This window comes from Diabrotica undecimpunctata, chromosome 1, assembly GCF_040954645.1.
Source record: "Diabrotica undecimpunctata isolate CICGRU chromosome 1, icDiaUnde3, whole genome shotgun sequence".
Lineage (NCBI taxonomy): Eukaryota > Metazoa > Arthropoda > Insecta > Coleoptera > Chrysomelidae > Diabrotica > Diabrotica undecimpunctata.
In genome coordinates, this window is record NC_092803.1 from 106,381,000 (window position 1) to 106,402,106 (window position 21,107).

The 21,107-nt window shown below is 31.5% G+C and overlaps 1 protein-coding gene across 4 annotated transcripts in view; it reads left to right on the plus strand.

Moving 5' to 3' along the window:
• Positions 1–21,107, plus strand: part of LOC140451924 (uncharacterized) — an 804,624-nt gene that overhangs the window by 718,947 nt on the left and 64,570 nt on the right. For all 4 annotated transcript variants that reach the window (XM_072545895.1, XM_072545904.1, XM_072545917.1 and 1 more), the window contains one exon: positions 8,294–8,596. In XM_072545895.1, the coding sequence (XP_072401996.1) occupies positions 8,294–8,596 (303 nt within the window). The remainder of the gene's footprint in view (positions 1–8,293; positions 8,597–21,107) is intronic.

A 21,107-nucleotide genomic window follows, 5' to 3' on the forward strand; every position in this document is an offset into this window, starting at 1 on the left:
AAAACTTTTTAAATTGTCGAAATACCTAGTTTTTAAATGCCCGTTTGAAGAAAGAGAGAATATTGAACTGTAAAATAATCTAGTATACTTATTTTATTAATTCGTTCCTTATATTTGGGTAGATCAAGTTATCTTAATTTGTATTATTTATCATAGGTTTTTTCTTTAATAATTACTTTTTTCTATTACTGTAGTATAGGAACTGTGATTAATATGCGTAATTTACTTAAAAAATGTTTATGGCAAAGTAATGTTTTTAAAATAGAATTGAACACAAACAATGATGTGTAACTCATTCATACATCGAGAAGATTTAAAAATTCCGACCAAAAGCATTATATCAGAGCACTATGAGTAATTAGACTTTCTTGTATGGCCACTTTACGAAAAGCAACGAAAACCATCAAGCACAGAATTTTGTGGTCAGTATCCAATCGACTGCCTCCAGAATTTAAATATCTGATGAGCATTCTGAGAGAGTTCCCATATATTCTGACAACGGATTATGAAACATCATATCCAACAAATCCTACAATCGCTGAAAATAAAATATTAGTTAACTAATCCTTGGTGATTATTAAATATCGAAACAATATAGACAAGTATGTAATTTTAAGCAATTAAAAATTTTAAATATTACGTAGCTCGAAATAACCATGATAATAATTTAAAAATAAATATCAGCGTCCAAAATTTTTGATACAAAAAAAAACGGCTTGGAAGCTCAATAGACTGACAACACTCACTTCACGTTTGTGGTATAGTCTTAGTTAATTCGAACCTCACACCAGTTAGAAAATTTTTAAAGGTCTTAGTATAGAATTTAAATTGGTATACGCATGTGAGTCTGGTCGGTCGATGGATGGGTAATACGATGAGACATTGGTCTCATAAATCTCAAGTGAAGCTCTCAATTGTATTATAAATAAAAAATGTTTCTCTTAATTTAATCTAGAGTTCTTATCAAATGATATAACTCGTCAATAAAATATACCTTGTGATTTCATTCTTTCACCATGGTTTAACGAGCATCTAAAGCCAACATTTGTTACAATCACCCGATCACTCATTAACATGTTATTGCTAACACATAAAACACTAAACTTTATGGAATATTATAACTACAAAAAATATACACTTTTCAAAAAATTAGTTGAGGTTTTGTTTTGCTATTGAACATAAACAATATCAAAATGGTAGCAAATGCGCAAATATAAATCTGTCAAAATCTTGAAATGCAAGTTAATACGAAATATTAATAATTAATTAATTAAACATTAAAAATTATAACTAATTATTGGTTTTTATAACACGGCAATGTATTGTGTTTTAACCAAATACATTACAGTAAATTTAGTTTTAATAAACCGAATATGTAAATCTTATATGTACTAATAGCGAATAATAGTTGAATTATGCTTACTATGTTATACAACTTTATGAAAGCCGGAAGATCTTTGTACAGATCTACAAGAATCTACCCATTTTCCAACCTCAGGTTCTAGCAGGATCTAGAAGAAATATCGTAAAATTATTCCAGGCTATACGAAGATCCTGGAATTGTTTAAGGGACCGGTCTTCTTAAAGTATATTATTTTTGTAAAATTGATTTTTTTTGTAATTTCCACCAGAATCGGTAATTTCATTAGTCTTCTTATAGCTCCCTTTCTCTCATCTGCTTATGAATTTCTTCCTTTAAGCTGATTCAGCGTCTTTTAGGTCCTGGTTTTCATTCCAGACTTGTCTTCTTATTCTGCTTCTGTATGTGGGTTGTACGTGTCCCTACTACATACCAACCATTTATTTTTAATGGCTTCTTTATTTGTTTTTTTTTAATTGCCCTTATTTTCCTCTTATACTAGCTTAGTTGTTGGTATATTTTGTACGAACTGACGCCTGGAACATCAAGAAGAAGCAGAACTAATCTGACTTGAAAACGGCAAGTGTAACCTTTCCCGAAACGTCGCCAAAACAATGGTTTTTCTTAAAACCAAAACTATTTAAGGCGGAATATATATATTTGGTTGTGATAGTTGTGAAGTCTCATAACGCACCATTTTGGAGACTGACTATTCGACCAAGTGTATTTTCGTCGCGTTAAGTAGTCCATCTTGTGAACTGTGAAAGATTTAATTACAAATACATTCCTCATTTTAATCTAAGAAAATTCTTATTTTTTGTTTCGTTTCTTCTAATGCCAATTGTTGTTGATGCATCCGATACATAAATATTTAATCTACATTTTCTTAAACCCTTTTAGTTTTGTTTCTCTAATAATTTTCTTGCCTTGTAATCCAGGCCATCATAATCTTACTGTATCACAACTTGACCGTCTAAGGAATGTAGTGTCATATCATTTAGTGATATTCTCATAAATATTAGAGCAGGAGCAACAAAATTTGCAAATGAATAAAATTTTCTCTTTGTAGTTTTCAAATCTGTTTATAAAGTTAATCCTCTATCAATTCAAATCTACTAAATAACTAGGTTATTTGTAAATTTTATTTAGTTTTCTTGTTCCTTCTCATATCTGTCTGCAGATAAGGGTAACGTAATCTAATCGTATGGAAACTCTCAATGGTTGTTCAGCAAGATTTTTACACCAGACTTTCCCGGTGTTTTATTTTTCGATATTTCCGATAATAAATATTAAACTTATGTCTAATGATTTCTTTTTTATGCATTTTATATGTGGTTTTTATCATCAAGGTACCAGAATGTGTATGTACAAGTATAATATAATAGGTGCTATATTGTCTAAGATCTAAAAATTATTTTTCCAAAACTAAACAAAATAGCATTTTTGATTAACGTAATGATATTTCTAAAAGAACTCATGCATCAGATATCAAATAAGTATATTGTCTAAAATCTAAGAAGTATCCTTTTATCAGAACTTGTTAATATATATTACTAATATGACTTTGAATAATTAGTAATCTTATTTATTCATTATTTCTTTTAATTCTTTGAAAAGCGTAGCTATCATGCAAGTTTATCATAGTGTTAGATGTACTAATTGACCCTTAACATCAGTGAATAAATAAAATACTAAGGTTTGTAGAAAAATATAAAATATTTACTAAAATAAATACTTATGTACGATTTCTTTTTTTAGTACATTTCTACAGTATAATACCAAGTACAAGCTGAACTTAATACTAAAATAAATACATTGAGTAATAAATGTATACATATACATAATAAACATATACGAAGTAAATACTTTTATATTCGCTGTTATATATAATAAATATTTTTTAAATACGAGTCATTGATGTTATGGATTGTTACACATATTTATAATATTTATATAAATTGTCAGAAAACTTCAGCACTTTTTAGTGGGTGGCTTCATATTAATACATAATTGTTGTGCTTAATTTTAAAAATTATAATTTTGGTAGTGGTTGTACTAACAATTTTAAATATTTTATAACAATAATGCGAAATAAGTTAATTTTAACTTTTATTGGTTATTTACGAATATGTATTGATAACTTAACTACATAAATATTTTAAAACAAACACTGTTTTTTAGTAATTCGCTTTTGAATTACTTAATGGATCTTTAAATTTCCACGTTTATTAGATTATTTTACTTAAACAGTGTTACAGTTAACTGCTAGCGATATAAAATATTTTAGTTCGACATTATCCTTGTGATAAAGCTAATATTTACCAAATCCTAACGTGACAAATTAATGCAGTGTTAATTAAAAACAGTGCTTGTTTTATGTTCACCTTTATAGTGTTATACCCGGTTCACTGATCTAAGTCCCAATTGTCTAGTAAATTTAGTAATTAATTTTTTGCTATGTTGGGCAAATTATGACTTCGACTGGAACTGGCTGGAAGTTACTATGCAACCAAGCACACGTGCTCATAGCCAATATTAATTATAACTTAAAGTAAACAATTATTCACATGCAGTTTATCAACAAAATAAACCTATCAATTAAAACATTGGTTTTAATATTTATTTTTTTAAGTTATTTAAATATATTAGTATTTACAAATAGAATGTTTTTAGTTGAAATTAATGAGTGTATTCTCACGTTATTCATAATTATTCTTTTTTTTTTCAATTAAAAAATTAGGCAACATTAAGTTTATTTCAGCTATTATTAATATGTGGTAAGATTTTTTTTTGTAGACTTCCCACAATGATTGTCATAATATGCCTAATGTGAGTGAATCGACTATAGCATAAATTTTCATTAATAGCTGATTTAAATTATTGGTACTTAAATTTTCGATTACAAATAGATACATTGTTTTCTTCCTGATTTTACACTTATTGACCTTGCAATTTTTCCCTTTTTACTGTCGTTTATTCTATTGGTACAATCACTCATTACTGTATTCTTGAAGTTGTTTTCAGTTAATTTCTCCCTAGCCGTAACTGTTACGTTTCTGGTATGTTTTCTTTCCTAAAGGTATATATTCCATTGTCGTCTATTTCATGCAGTACTCTTTATATGGTAGGTACTGATCATGTCCTAAAAATAATTTATATGTTATTTCTCAATCTGTTGCATTTGTTGCTGATGTTGCATGCACGTTTTTATTGTTTGATCTCATAAGTTTCTATTATTTACATTGTTTGGTAAAATGCCTATTTATTAATATTAAGATTTTTTATGGATGTTATTTCAATTTTTTTATTTTATCTTTTAACTGTTCAGAAATTTAATGGATCTTATTCTCTTTCCATCCACGTTCTTATATTTGTTATCCTTGACACTGTTTGGGACTTGGTTCGATTTTGAATTCTATCAATAGATTAATAAATATGTACTTTTGTCTCCAAACTTATGTGTTAAATAAAGGTTTACTGATTATAAATGGTTATAATATAACTTATATATTTACACATGTTAGAAAAAAATTGTTTATAAAAGTTGTAAGGTGTTAACATCCTACCATGTATATTACACACTTATATTAGAGCTATTTCTTCTGATTATAAATATAATCGGTGTGATATATGTATCTTAAATACGATAAAGAACAATGCTGAAAACTGGATTAAGCCTTCTGCTACCAAGTTGTTTTTTTGACATATTTTCACATTGATCATTAGCATTATTAATTTGAAAGAAATGAAAAAAATAAAACATATTAGATATAGCATTTTTTTATAATAATAATAATCATTATTGAAATATTACACCTGTACACTTTTTCTAGTCTAACATAGTAAACTGAACTGTTCAACATAGCCACCACTGTGTTTAATTTTCGACACCATACAATTTGCCACCACACTATCTGTTCTATATTATATTCTTACTTACCTATCAAGGGTCATCAGTGACACTCCTAGTAGTTTATTATTTAATTTATTAATGTCCTCTACTGATTTCTCCCTTATTCATTTAAGTGTTAAATTAGTCTTTTCGTTCAATTTATCTTTTAAATACATTCATAGAAAATTATCTATTATTTTTTTCATCCGGATTATTAGCCGCCCATTTAATTGACCTCTATTTTTCAATTTAAAGTGAAATATTTTTATTCAAATATTGCGTAACTTCGCGAATGTTATTAACCGATACATCATCTTATTGCACTCAAAACATCTGTCTATTTAAGCATATTTATGTTTCTACAAAAATCTTGTTTCTTTACTTTGATTTTATATTCTTTGGCCTTTCCAATGTTTTTCCACGTTATAAGTAGCTATTTAATTAGTAAAATATTTTATAAGGTTCTCTTGGAAATATATGACGTATAAATATATTACGTTTCATGGTTTTTTTCTTTTTATTTTGTCTTATTGCCCATATTTTTCGCTTAAAACTATTTTGATTTAATGCCTCCCCATAAATTCTTTTAAATGTATTAAGATTTTAAAATATTTAAGAGTTTTGCGGTTCGATTAATGCACTGGTATTCGCGTCGAGCTTTTTTTTTATTATAATTAGTTATAACATATATTTCGCATTTGTTTTGTCACAAACAAGACGAGGTTGAGCAATCAATCGATAACATCGATAACCACCTTGGTAATGGTATAGTTAACTAACAAATCATAAAGATTTTTTTAAATATTTTTTATATGGAAATTGACTACAATAAATAGTAATAAAAATTAAACGTTTTTTTTTTATTTTTGGCGTTACGTCAAGTAAAATTTCGTCAACTAATAGTAGTTGACATTTGTAAATACACTTGAGTGCAAAACAATCGACTGAAAAGCGAGATTTGAGATTACAGTTTCTGTTTCAATATAAGAAGTATGAAAATAAAAATATGTAATCTGCAAACAATAACTTTATTATTGAACTTACAAAACTGCTATTGCATTATTTGGAGGACGCAGTACGAACAGAGTTTCCTAAATATTCATCGTTGGAACGAATCCAATAAAGACGTTAAGAACAGAGAAATCGTCGAGTACAAAATGAATTTATTTATTTTTCAGTATTTAATATTACCACTCCTAATCCTAATTACACTCTCCAATGGATTTCGCATGGATCAAATGACCTTTCTAATAAATTCTTGAGGCATTGCTTCCCATTCATCATTAAGCGCAGCTCTCAATTCCATTATGCTCCTTGGTGCATGATTTCTGTCCCGGACCCTTCGTTTGATCTCATCCCAAACATACACTATTGGATTTAAGTCCGGACTCAATGCAGGCAAATTTTTTGTAGGTATACCGATCTCAGTCAGATAGGTGGTGGTGACTCGTGCGGTATGGCATCGTGCATTATCTTACATTAAAATATAGGCATCATTAATAAATCCCGCTTGTGGAACCATATGTTTCTCCAAAATGCCTCTGACGTAGCGATCCTCGGTTAAATCTTCTCCACATCCTGCACCAGGCCCGAAAACCAACTAGGTTTTCCCATCCATGGAAATGCCTGTCCAAAACATACAAGAACCTCCTCCATGTAACACAGTTTCAGTCGTATATAACATTGAGCAAGTCGCTCTCCTGGTCTTGTATAGACTTGATGCCTCTTGTTGCCGTGTAGGCAGATTCTACTTTCGTCGGAGAATAATACCTGACTCCATTGATAGTCGTCCTAATCCAGACGTATGCGAGCAAATTCTAATCACCTTTACTTCTGGGCTGCAGGTAGCTTGGGACCCGTAGCTCTTCTTTGTGGTGTCAGGTTAACTACCTTCAGTCTCTTTCTGACTGCCCTAATGCTAGTAACCACACCTCATCTCTCTCTAAGCTCTTCTTTGACATTAGCACCAGTGAAATATCGATTCCGATGCAAGAAATCTATTGTCGTTGTTATTCGTTTACAGCCTCCTCCTTGCCGGCGGACATAATCACCAGTGTCTTGGTACCGACAATACACTCGGGACACAGCTGATTGGCCTACATTTAGTCGATTGGCCACAGCCCTCTAGCTCAGGCCTACTCTCATTAATGCTACTTTTAAGTTGATTTGACGGATGTGATATCTATTTGTAATGCACTTGCGAACTTATCAGTCACATACATCAGTCACTATAAGTGACTAATGTATGTGGGTTGCTATGGAAATTTATGTGTACGAAGTTAACCGAATTGTAAACCCTGTTAATTTCAATGAGTCAAATTCTGATCCCATCTGTACGTGCTGCATTCTTTATTTGTAATACGTTATGTGATTCACCCAAAACAAAACTTTTTTAAAACTCAATAATGAGGTTAATGAGTGTACACTAAATATTTTTAGATTGAAGAGACGTACTTTCGCGAAATAATTTTGAGTCGATTATTTTGTAGTTTCATAACCATACAGGTTATATTTACAATCAGACATAAGAGCTCTACAAAATAAGTGTATAGTATACAGCGGGGAAAATTAGTAAAAAAATATCACTTTGTTTCCATTTTTGGGGCACCCTTATAATACAGAATTTTGAAAACTTCATTAAAATAAAAATAAACTTCCTCTGTATTAAAAAAGAAACGAGGAAGGTCCATTTTTAATCAATATCAAGGCCTTGTTTTTTCTCTTAATTGCTGTTGATAATTCACGTACCTTTGCTTTAGCAGTTCTTTATTTGTGAGCTATATCTTTCTGAATATTTTGAGTATAATGCAAAATATATGCATCTTAAATTATTGATGATTAACTCTTTTATTCTTATTCTACTTCTAATGTATATGTACATGTTTCTGGTCTTCCGTTTCTTCCGTCAGCTATAAACTAAGTCTTGTTTATATCTCTGTTAGTTGATCGATAAATCTCTCATTTGATTCAAGTAAAACTAGTTCTGATCTTAAATATGTAAGTAAAATGAAATAACATAAAAATAAATATTGCTTTTTCAGAATCTCGTCGAAATTCCGAAGAAAAACCCGCGAGCACCGTTTCAGAAGTTAGTGAGTTGCAATCGAAAAAAAGCGAAACAGGTTTAGTCATCTGTCATTCCAGAAATAGTTCAGATAGTTCAGGATACCATGAAGCATCAGTTTTAAGTGACAACTGCAACACGTCGTTGCCACGAAGGCCAAAATCGGCTTTTGTGGGAAGCGCGGATATTGAGAAACTGTCCAAGATGCATAGTCAAAGTACTACGAACTTGACCAAAATGGCTTCACATTCCAAGAGTACAACAAGTTTAGGCTTAACAGGTAAGTTGTTAATTTAAAAAATTTCATAGCAGGGCTACTACTAACATGTTTTGATATGTGTCATCTTTTTGTTTCATATATGTATTGCACGCTCAGAATGATATAGTAGCATTTTCATTGATACAGTAGCATACTCATTTTTTCACTGTGAATATAATCATTATTGTCACTTACATAAAACTATTAGTTCTTCTTCTTTTGTTACTTAGACTTCTCGAACCGTCAATAAATGCATATTCTTGTAAAAATATATGGTTTTTAAGTAGATAAACATTGGCTTCGAGTGCCATACTCCTAGGTCACTTTTGAACTGGTTGCCAAAAAGATAACAACTAAAAATTCCCTGGACTCATATAAAAAGGGATAATAATAAAAATTTGATTTAAAAAATTCCTTTATAAAAGGTATAATAATAAAAACCCTTTCGGGCTACATCACAAAGCGTTTTCGGAGTTAATATTCCATCATCATAATGATAATAAAATGTTTTGCAAGTGATATGAAATCAAAACTATAAACTATTACAAATAATAACGGAATAAACACCTCGCCTACAACAAAAATTGTAGCTGACGAATGTTCGCCAATTGTATGAAGCATGCTCATTATTTTCGAACAGCTGTAGATAAAGTTAGTCATGGAGTTAGGTTGTTGATGTTCTACGAGAGCTTGACGCATGTATAATGAGACATTCTTTTGTTTTGTTTATTGAAAAACTAAAATATTTGCAATATACAACCCAATATCTGAGATGAAATTTTATCTTGTGTTTAGCTGCGTCTGCTCTTTGTATGTAAATACAAACTAAATACTTGTAAAGTGAACCTCGCTATATGACCTTAATTGGTTCCTGATATTTGACCTATATCGAATAGGAATGTACTAATCTTTACTATTAAAAGTAATATAAACATGATTAATCATTTCTCGATCAAAAAAATTTTGATATGATACATTAATGGTTCTATAAAACAATTTTAATATTGTTTGAGCACTTTACGTATAATACGAGTATAATGACCTTTTTAAGGCATATAATGAAGGAGTGGAAGATTAAAATTCACTTTCAAATACCTGGTGACAAAACAATTTAGACGCTGAAGATAATCCAATTAACCGGGTCTTTTTCCATAGGGCTCCCCTTTGGTTCTGCCTAGCGACGAACCCACTATCTCAGCTACTGAACCCCACTGACTCAGGTTTTAGCATCAAAACTAACAATACTGTTGTGGCGAAGCTTAATTATCTGCTGTATATGGATGATTTAAAATTAATGACTTCCACATGAAATCACTTGGACCAGGTGCGAAAAACTGTGAAAAAAGTCTCAAATGATATCAGTATGAATTTTGGAATGGACAAGTGCCGTATTCGAAATATAGTCAGAGAAAAGGTTCAACCAAATGAAAACATGAGTTTGTACGAAGAGTAAGACACCTAAAGCGGTCGAAGAGTAAAGTCTGTTTAAGGCATTAAATACGTACGCCTGTTCTGCGCTTAGCTACTCGTTTGGTATTATAAAGTAGTTAAAAACGTATAAAGAAAGTCTTCAACATCTTCAAAAACACTTCTCACAAAGGCACGTAAACAACATCCTCGCAGTGTAGTAGATATTACCGCGATATCAAGGACGAAGAAGGCTTATGGACATAGGTGAGCAACTGGATAAACATGTTGCTAATTTAAGAACCTATTTTTAGGCGTAGGCTAAGACTACATCGAGCAGTTTACTCTGTAGATGATACAACGCCGCTTGAACTGAGGAAACAATAAATGCGCATAAACCAGCTAACTAAGCAAGAAAAAAAGCACCTGGATAAGCAAACCTCTGCATCGGCGACATCTTAATAAGATTAGCCAAGAATATGTCGACAATACAGCGTCGAACTATTTGTTGACACCAGGAAAGATGTTTCCCGAGACAGGGGGTTTTCTACTTACCATTCAGGATTAGATTATTCCAACTAAAAATTACCTGAAATATATTATTAAAGATCCTCAAGTACAAAATGACAAATGCCGATATGTATACCAAGCCCAAGAAACCATCCAACATCTTACCGGGGGCTGCCAGGTGATTGTCGGTACTGATTATAAAGAACGCCATGACTCAGTCGGAAAGATTATTCACCAAGAACTAGCAAACAACTGGGACTTCTCCAAACCGGATATCTTCCTTATTATCAATACTTCCCTGACAGAATACTTGAAAACGTCAACTATAAGCTATACTGGGACCGCACTATGCTCACAGACCAACAAGTGGCACGTAATGTCCGGATCTTATACTAGTTAATAAACTTACTAGGCAAACAACACTAATTGATGTAGCGATGCCTAACAACAATAATCTGCGTGTTAAATACAACGAAAAGATCGGAATGTACAGAGATCTAGAAATACAAATAAGGAGACATTGGAGAATGGAAAGTACCCAGATAGTGCCTATTATTCTATCTACTACTTTGGTTATTCCGAAAAATCTCGTAGAGGAGAACATAAACCAACTGTCCAGATGTGTACGAAAATTTTTGGGAGATAGCAGCAGTTGTTGTTCATGATTCTTTAGTTTCTGTTATTCCTCACACTTGACGGATCAGTCCTTGATTGTGTTCTTTCACCGATTGTTCCACATCATCATTATGTATATTCACTTCCACAGATCTGGCCAGATAAACAATATCCTTCACTATAGATCTAGTTCTAGTTCCTTTCGTGTGGCAACGAGTTGGCACAAATTTCTTCAAACCGGAGTTTTTTTTTCTGTGAGAAACTTTCTGTCAAGTTTTGCCTGTGCTGTAGAATGTACGATATTTAAATTATTTCTAGAGCTATTTCATGATAAATTCTATCTCAGATGTTGTTGACAGCATTTCAGAAAGTTTCTTGAATTTAAATATGAACTCTTCGCCAATAATAGGAGTGCAGTTAAAAAAAGGGGGCTTTATAATAATGAATAAATTTCAGGTACGTCATAGTTATTCAAATCTGGTGTATAGTCGATTAGTATTATGCATTAAAAAAAGTCCTAAATTAATTTGGTATTTTAAAATAATTTATGTATTTCGTTCAAACACAATATGAAACCATTCAGTAAAATATTACCCAATAAGCAAATTTATCTACTTATCTCCACAAAAAAGGTAGCTAATATTACCGTACTATATATTTTTCAATGCCTTTAGCTTTTTAAAGCTTTTTAGAATAGCAGATCAATAAACCCTTAATTTTGAAATCCCCGGTAGTATTGCAGCAGAACAAAAGAGTTAATTTGTCCTTCATTAGCTTTGACCTGGCAATGACTTCGCACCTTTCATGATATAGGTCATGTTTGACATATCTTCGTTCAAATTAGAACAGTTTTATCACAATTTAAAACTCACTGGTGAAAAAATGCTCAATTTTCACACAATTTTCAAAGTGTTTAACAAATTCATATGCAACACCTTTATCGGAGCAGATCCTTCCCGGTGTCATATCAATTAAGTCGTATGAGAAGCTAAATTGATTGTGTCCAAACAGGAGAAGGAACTGACTCATCGTGTACATCGCATTTTTGAGCGTATAATTTTCAAAAAAAAATAATGACTACTTTTCCAGTTTAACATACCTGTTATGGATGAATTTTAGCAGATAAATTTAAATTTTTTTAATTTTCGCTTTTCGCTACGTAATAATTTGATAAACTATATATATATATATATATATATATATATATATATATATATATATATATATATATATATAATTTACCTCAATCAATGGCTTTTTGTGAGTATTTAATTTGAATGCATTTTTTGAATGCAAATATAATATTTAGTTTATTTAAATATTGGTTATAAAACGTCATAGAGATAAGTAAACATGTATAATATATGAATGGTAAAGTTGCATAAGACTTTCGACCTTCTATCGACATAAATAATACCTCAAGTGGTATGTGTATGCACTTGTTATACAACGCACATATTAGCATAATTCAATGTCTACATCAAAATATGTATTTATTATATGCGTTGCATAACTGAGTCGAACGTCTACAACTCGCATATACTCTTAATGGAAGGCAGATCACAACGGACATCTTAAAATCAAACATACATAAACAGGGGCGCCGACTCGGTAGATTCACGGGGGGTTCCAACACACAGTAGCGGCAAATAGTGGGTTAAGCACCCTTCACTAGAAGTACAGAAGGACATATTTCCAAAATTGTACACTTAAATTAACACACTAACAAATTAACAAAACTCACCAATAGACAATTTAGGAAAATTTTAAATATTCGTTGAAATTCCTACTTAAAACATTTAATAAACAACAACGAAATAAAAAATCTCAATAATCGGTTTTGAGCAATATTTATATTTTATATTTATTGGGAGTTTCTAGTTCAGGGTTCAGTTTCTAGTTCAGAAGGGTTTCTAGAGCCAGCAGTAAAGGGGCAACACGGGTTCTGTCTTATTTCCCATGTAAAATCCCATAACAAAACGCTAAGGTTCATTCTGGTCATTTTTTGAGCGTTTTAAGTTGGGGGTGGAATAGTTCGTCGGATCATGACGTATGATAGATACATTATTAGAAAGGACAGTGTATAGCGAATATATTGAAACAGAAAAACAAACATGGCGCCAATGCCAAAAGGCCATTACATCATATTCCGTTGTTAGTGCTCCGATTGGGGCGTGTCATGTGTTAAATGAAAGAAAAGGACATAACGATTATAGTAAGAGAAAAAACAAACAAGACGACTGTCAAAAGGGCACTACACCTTATCTTCGGTATTAATAAACGTATAGCGACATACAAAATATCATAGGGCAGTATGTATAAAAAATAGATTTACTATAAGACAAATTTTGATATATTGACGTAAAGAAGGCCTATGGCCAAGTACAAAACAAACCCAACATATGACATAATATGACAAAAAAAAATGAAAACTTTTATTTGATTATATTCTGGTTCCAAATTAATATTATCTTATAACATTTTCAAGCGTCATATTCACTTATTTGCATTAAAAATTAAATTGAATGAAAGTATTATTTTTGCTATAATCAAAAAGTTGTTTGTAAGTATAATGAAATAAAAGTAAAGCACTGCTATCGATAATGCACTGACATGGAAAATTAGAAAAACTAAAAGTAATAAATATATCAAATCTTATAAATAACAATATTGTTATTATAAGATTTATTATATTATTTTGTTAATTAAGATAAACTCAACTTTAGTTTTTAATTCATATCAGTTTGAATAACTGTCAGATACTTCATCAACGCTAAAAAAATATAACTTAATTTTTGAGTTATTTTGAGTACTGAATACTGTTGCCTCGGAACTAAAAGACTTTAGCGAAAAATCTAAAATATTGTATTTTTTCTCAATACTGAAATTCATCATGTGTGGAAACGACAATCTCCATACGATAAAATATATTTCAGACTTTAAATGTCATTAAAAAAGCAAAAAAAAATGGCAAAACCTTTTTATTTATCAAATTCAGGGTTCAACTTAAGGTATTGATTTGATTTCAGTTTTTGAAAAAAATAGTTGAATAATAATTGAACTAGAAATATGACACAAACTGGCGAAAAAATGGCAAAATAACTCACATCATAACTCCTGTTCTAAGAGTCCAAAACTAACTCTAACTAAAAATGTAGCTCAGTAAACGCCGAAAAAACGGAAAACAACCGGTTTTTTCTATTTTTAACTGCCTTGTACGACTTTAAAAATTTGTGTAAATTTTTTTTATCGTGTAAGACTATTTTTTTATTTAAAATTGATTTTATTAAGGGATATTGCAGATTTCAATTTCTTTACCAAACCTCTAATTTTTTTATGCTAATATTTTTCTTTTTAATTATTAATGCTTGTTTTTTTTACTAAACAAACATGCATGTTTAAGGTCTTCTGGCTACTCTATGGTATGAAGTAGAGGATCTTCATCCTATTTGCCACGTATGTTTTTTTCAGCTTTGACATTTCTTTTTCTTGTTATCTCCTTAATTCGATATCGCCATTTTCTTCTTCTCCAATATTTTACTTAATATTTTCAACACCTTGAACTTTATCTTGTGTATTTCTTTATTTGTAAAAACAAGGTCTTCTTGACTTGTTATTTGTAACGTTATTTGTAACGTTTTTATTAGTCCATTTTTCGTCAGTTCATTTAACACTTTTTTTCACAATTTTCACTCAATTTTTCGTACATAGATACTCTTCCCCTTTATCCGCTGTTGTTTTTTAGTTCCTTCACTTATATATACTTTCTAGATATATGATTATTTTCTTTTTTAAAACGTTTATTTGAACTATTTGTTTGCTCGTATATTTATTTATCTATTTTCTTTATTTTCTTTTTTGTATCGGCATTTGGTACCTCGTTAACTGCGTACAATTTGCAGCTTGATTTAATTCGTTTTATATTTTATATCAAATTACTGCATAAAGAAGTTGGGGTATATAACTCGAAAAACAGAACTTATACATGGAATGGAATAAATTCGATATTTCCTAAATGAAAAGCCTTTTTAAAAACATCTAAAACACGTCGATGTTTAAATTTAATGTTCTACATTTTACAATAAAATTTCATTATACAAGGTGATACACATTACAGTGATGACGTCATCGGCTCTTTTTTTAAAAGTAACACTCTGTATTTAAGGACTTTTTTAGATCGATAAAAATGAGCTGATTTCAAAAAAGTATAATACTCGGTTCTAATGAATATAATTTGAAAGATATGCGCTTAGAAAATAAATTATTTATTATCAATTGCAAAAAAGTAGCCTACCTCAAGTTTTTGGTAAACTTTAATTATTTTTAGTAACGTTCAATAACAATTAAGTAGTACAATAATTGTATTCATTCGTGAATGTTCTGTGTTATTGCTTAGAAATAATTTTAAGTAGAAATGAATTTGAGTGTAAAGAAAGAATTGAAATACTCATGATGATTGGGTATGGAGACAAATCGCGAACTCAGATGGAAGTGTATAATTTATTTAATGAGAAATATCCAGAAACACCCATCACGCAGTCAACAGTAAGTAAGATTGAAAAGAAATTTCGAGAAACTGCTGCGGTTGAAAATGCACGCAAATCAGGTCATTCCTCTGTAAATTATATTACATTAGATGTTTTACTTGGTTTTGAAGAAGATGCGCACCCTTCTGTTCGTAAGGTTAGTAGTGATCTCGATGTTTGCAAAACAACGGTACACAAAGTACGTAAAAGTAAGTAAAGTAAGTAAAATGCACAGTTGTACAGGAATTTTACGAGGATGAGAGACAAAAGAATACAATTTTGTATACATGTATGTAATACAAAAAATAATGATGAATAACAGCCACCGAAACCCTCTTTTGGTTCAAAATATTATTTTTTCTGATGAGGCTACATTCAAATTAAATGGCGAAATCAACCGTCAGAATTGTAGATACTGGGCAAAAGAAAACTCCAACTGGATGCGGGAACATCATACACAATACCCGCAAAAGGTAAACGTATGGGCTAGCATTGTAAGAAATAAAATCATTGGACCCTACTATTTCGAAGGTAATTTAAACGGGCCAGCATACCTTTCGTTTTTAAGTGGGTATCTCGTACCTACTTTAGTTAATTTATTCCCCAGTACAATTAATCTTGGAGGTTTTGATAAAAGTTTATGGTTTCAACAGGATGGTGCGTCTCCGCATTATGCTTTAGATGTTCTAAGATACCTAAACGAAATTTTTCCGAACAGGTGGATTGGAAGACGTGGATATATTGAATGGCCAGCGAGGTCGCCAGACCTCAATCCTTTGGATTATTTTATGTGGGGTCATTTAAGAATGTTGTTTATAAAACGAAACCTGCAAATATTGGAGACTTAAAAACAAGAATTTGTAAAGAAATAAACAATATTTCTCAAGAAAGCATAAACAAGGTTCTACAAGAATTTGTACAACGTTTGGGTTACTGTCAAATACAACAAGTGCTACAATTTGAACATTTAAGTTTGCCATGTATTAATTACTGGATTAATTTCAAGTTATTTATTATAATTTATTTATAATTTATTAATATTATAAATCAATAAAAATTAATTTTCTAAGCGCATACCTTTCAAATTATATCCGTTAGACCCTCAGTATTATACTTTTTTGGAATCAGCTCATTTTTATCGATCTAAAAATGTCCTAAAGTATAGGGTGTTATATTTAAAAAAAGAGCCGATGACGTCATCACTGTAATGTGTATCACCTTGTATAATGAAATTTTATTGTAAAATGTGCAACATTAAATTTAAAAATAGATGTGTTTTAGATTTTTTTAAAAAGGCTTTTCATTTAGGAAATATCGAATTTATTCCATACTTTACGGACACTCTGTATGTTATCAAACAATGATTCGCACGGAATTCGCATGAAAAATGACGCATGTGTTCAATAACCAGCGGTGATACCTGCAGGAACAAAAAATATAAAGTCGACGAATTCTAAGTTAACATAAAAGTCAAGGTTCGTAGCGAGTAGAATTCAAATTATCAGCTAGTTAAAAATCGGCCCAAAGAAAATAATTTACATCAGATCTTTGTGCAACAGTCAACTTTGTGCGTTGTTAGTCTTTATTTAAAGACGGATAAAATAGGATCGACTTAAATTTAAATAAAAATAAAACTCCGCCAACAAGTGTTGGAGATTCGACGGGCTATCTGACGAGAATATTGAGGCGAGCCAAACGACTAGGGAAATAAATATAGAAATAGTCGAAAATCTAAGAAAAGTAAAAATTATTCACAATTACTAAAATAAACGAAAATAAATTCCAGGTCTTTATAAATAGATGTTAGAATAATCTTTAAGATAATGGTGACTTGGACATATAAACAAGAAACTTATAATCTCGAGCAAAAGAAGAAGATTAAAGTTTGGATGGCTGGTGAGACAAACTAAAAGAACGAAAATGAAATTTAAAAAAATGTTGAACATTGAAACACACAAGGAAGAAGAAAACAAGGACTGCCAAGTTAAACAGGAATCAGAAGTCCCCAATTCTAATTAAACATAAAAGTTAAGGTTCGTAATGAGCGGAATTGAAATTATTAACTAGTTAAAAATCGGCCACAAGAAAAAAATCTGAAGTACTAAATCTGAAGCTAATTCTTGTAGATAGATGACATTTATCGCCAAAGATATGAAAACAAATAAATTAAGTAGCATTGGAAATGTGGAGTAATGTGGCAAGCGGCGGTAAGTCTGATGACCTATGTGGCCACTCAATAGGATCTCTCCTTCTAATCCATTTGTTCGAATAATTAGTATCTAGCCAGTGCCTAATTGGAGCTGCATAGTGAGGAGGTGCTCCATCGTGATGGAAATGCAACAAATCTTCGTCTAGAGCTAGGTTGACTTGATCGCTCCTTTGGTTCTATAATTTATGCACAATTAAAGGTTCGATGGTGTTTTCCAGCATATCAAGATAAATGTCGCCACTTAAATTGCCAGGTATGAAGAAGGGGACAATTATAGCATCGCCTAATATTCCTGCCCAAACATTCAGTTCGCATCACTCCAGTACCGACAGTTTTGTTTATTTACATTACCATTTAGCATAAAAGTACATTCATCAGTGAAACAAATATTTTTTAACATTCTCGGTTTGACGCGAACTCTTTCAGTCATGAGTTCACAAAACTCAATTCGTTGGTCTGGATCATCAACGCCTAGTTCTTGAAGAATTTGTGTTTTGTGTTTCACTGGAGAAACTTATGTAATTTCAACACCTTTGTAATCGACTCATGTGAAAGTCCTGTCATTGCAGATACTTACGTGTTGATGCAGTAGGCTCTATTGCAAAATTTCCAAGGACCTCAATTTGGGATGCTTCATTCAGTAATCTTGGGGATCCCTTTTTTTATTTTGCACTGATCCCGTTTCTCTAAACATAAATTATTAAACCATAATTATACAGGGTCATCAACAGAATCAACAAAAACCTCATTAAATTTTCCATTTAAGCCAAAGTTTCACAATTATTGCTTCACCCTGTATAATTATTATTTATACCATTGGATAGCATTTTTATAGTCTTTTCTTCAATGATGTATCACAAGTAGGAGTTTGCAATTTAAACTTTTTTGATTGTGGTGAGTGAGGCCTAGGGGGTTGATTGGGATGAGTTTTCTTTCATGTCATTTTAGTTCCCCCTTACTCTCCTAGAAGACTCACTGTTCGTGAGATATAGCCCATTGTAAGTTTTAAAATTAACACAGTGTATATAACTGGACCTAAACTGTTATTTAAGTTTAGTCTCTTGTTAATTCCAAATTATTTAGTGAATGGCAATTAAACGAAGCATTAATTCGTTAAGAAAATAACGTTTACAAGAGAGTGCGTTGTTAGCCAAATTTGAAGATATTTTTTAGTCGAAATTAGGTTTTTCTATTTTTATATTTTCGTCCTGTTAATTGAAACCTAATATTTTCTAAGAAACTAAATTTCTGCTATTGGTTTCTATTATTTTTATTCGGAGTAAGATGAATGAAACTTTCTAATCTCACTCTTATAAAACAAACTTATACAGTTCGCACTGTTTAAAAACATTTACACAAAACAGATTATTCAATAAGTATTATCTTTTATATCGTACATAACTTTATAGCAGAAATAATAAATACTAAAAACTTCAAAACAGAAAAAATTTAAATTTATGTAGATCATATTTTGCAAACCAAATCGAATCTGATTCGTCTTTACCTTGTTTATGCAGTATTCCTCTTTAAGGAGGGGTCTCCCTTTGTTTGGTGGGAGTTTTGGATGACAGTGAACGTCAGTAGAAATGGAGAGAGTGGCAGGGTGCTGCTATCCGAGCAGGGAGCTAGAAGGTGGCTTGTTTTTTTTTTGTTTTTTTTTGAGGAAACAGAGACGAGGCCGACGTGTTTCGTTGACTGGCACCAAATATACAATAGAAACGGCTCTTAGATTAGCGTTTATGGCTTGCAGTTTATTTTCTCTGTGATATGTAAAGGGAGTTGCTTCAAGGAAGTCGTAATACTCATGGAAGTTCGTTACCAGTCCAGTGTAGAAGTTTGGCTGGTGGGAAAGGAACAACCACAAAAACCAAATGGATGTTAGTAAGCAAAACCCAACAACCACCACAGCAACTGATATTAGACAATGAAAGAATTGAACACGTGGATTCGTACATCTACTTGGGAACAACGGTTAACTCAAATTGGGATCAAGCGAAGGAAATACGTATAAGAGTAGAAAAGGCAAGAGCATCGTTCACTAGCATGAAGCAAATTTTCACCTCTAAAAGCCTCACCCTACCTCTCAAAATTCGACTTCTGAAATGTTATGTATTCCCGGTTTTGTTATATGGAATGGAGGCGTGGACAATGACCGCAACATTGATGAAAAAAGTAGAGGCCTTCGAAATGTGGGCTTACCGACATATATTACGTATATCCTGGACTGAGCACGTGACCAACGAAGAGGTACTACGCCGGATAGGTAAAGAGAGAGAGGTAGGAATAAGTATAAAGAAAAGAAAGTTGGAATACTTGGGTCACGTTATGAGACATAATAAATATAGAGTACTACAGCTGATCGTTCAAGGGAAAATAGACAGCAGAAGGGGTCCAGATAGGAGAAGACACTCGTGGCTCCAAAACTTGCGGCAATGGTTCGGATTGTCATCTGCAGAACTATTCAGATCTGCCGTAAACAAAGTCAGAATAGCCATGTTGATTGCCAACGTTCGGAACGGACAAGGCACATGAAGAAAAAGAAGAATGGTATGTGGTGTACCCCCCATGAAATTTTTTGGGATGTTTGAGGCGGGTATCGGTTGGGGAGAGGATTTGTATATTTTGGGTGAACAATAAGTGTTTTATAAGAGCTTTTTGTCAATGTAAACCAAATTCTAAAAGCCTCTTTATATTGGAACATAAAGTCGTGGATTCATAATGTCCTCCTCATCGAGCATGCAATAACAGTTTCTATCACTATAAATTTTGGATATCCCTAATTGTTAAATATTTTAATTAATGAATTTTTAGAACTGGTAGTGGACGGTAATAAATTTTATGTGAAATTTTGACCACATTAAAGCTGAATTTTAAGCCCTGAATTTAATTAACAAAGAGAAAAGTCATATACAAAACAAGCATAAAGACAGTGTTCTTACTGTGTTGCCGAAGCAGAACTGAAACAACGAAAGGACTAGCGTTAAAAATCAACTAAAATTCTAAGAAGTAACATAAGAATCTTACGAAGGGTAGAATAAGGAAATTAAAAACAATATAGTCATTGGAGGGACTAGGATAATTAGACACACCCGAAAGAATGGAACAACGGACAAAAACATAAAAAGCTGAACACATAAGCAGCACAGACCTACTACTCGAGCAAGAGAGATAACAAAAAAACAAAAGAGTCATTTAGTTTGAAGTAATTTAGGAGTACTGGAAATTGTAGTACATATTAGTGTAATCAGAGTCAATATTTAGTGCC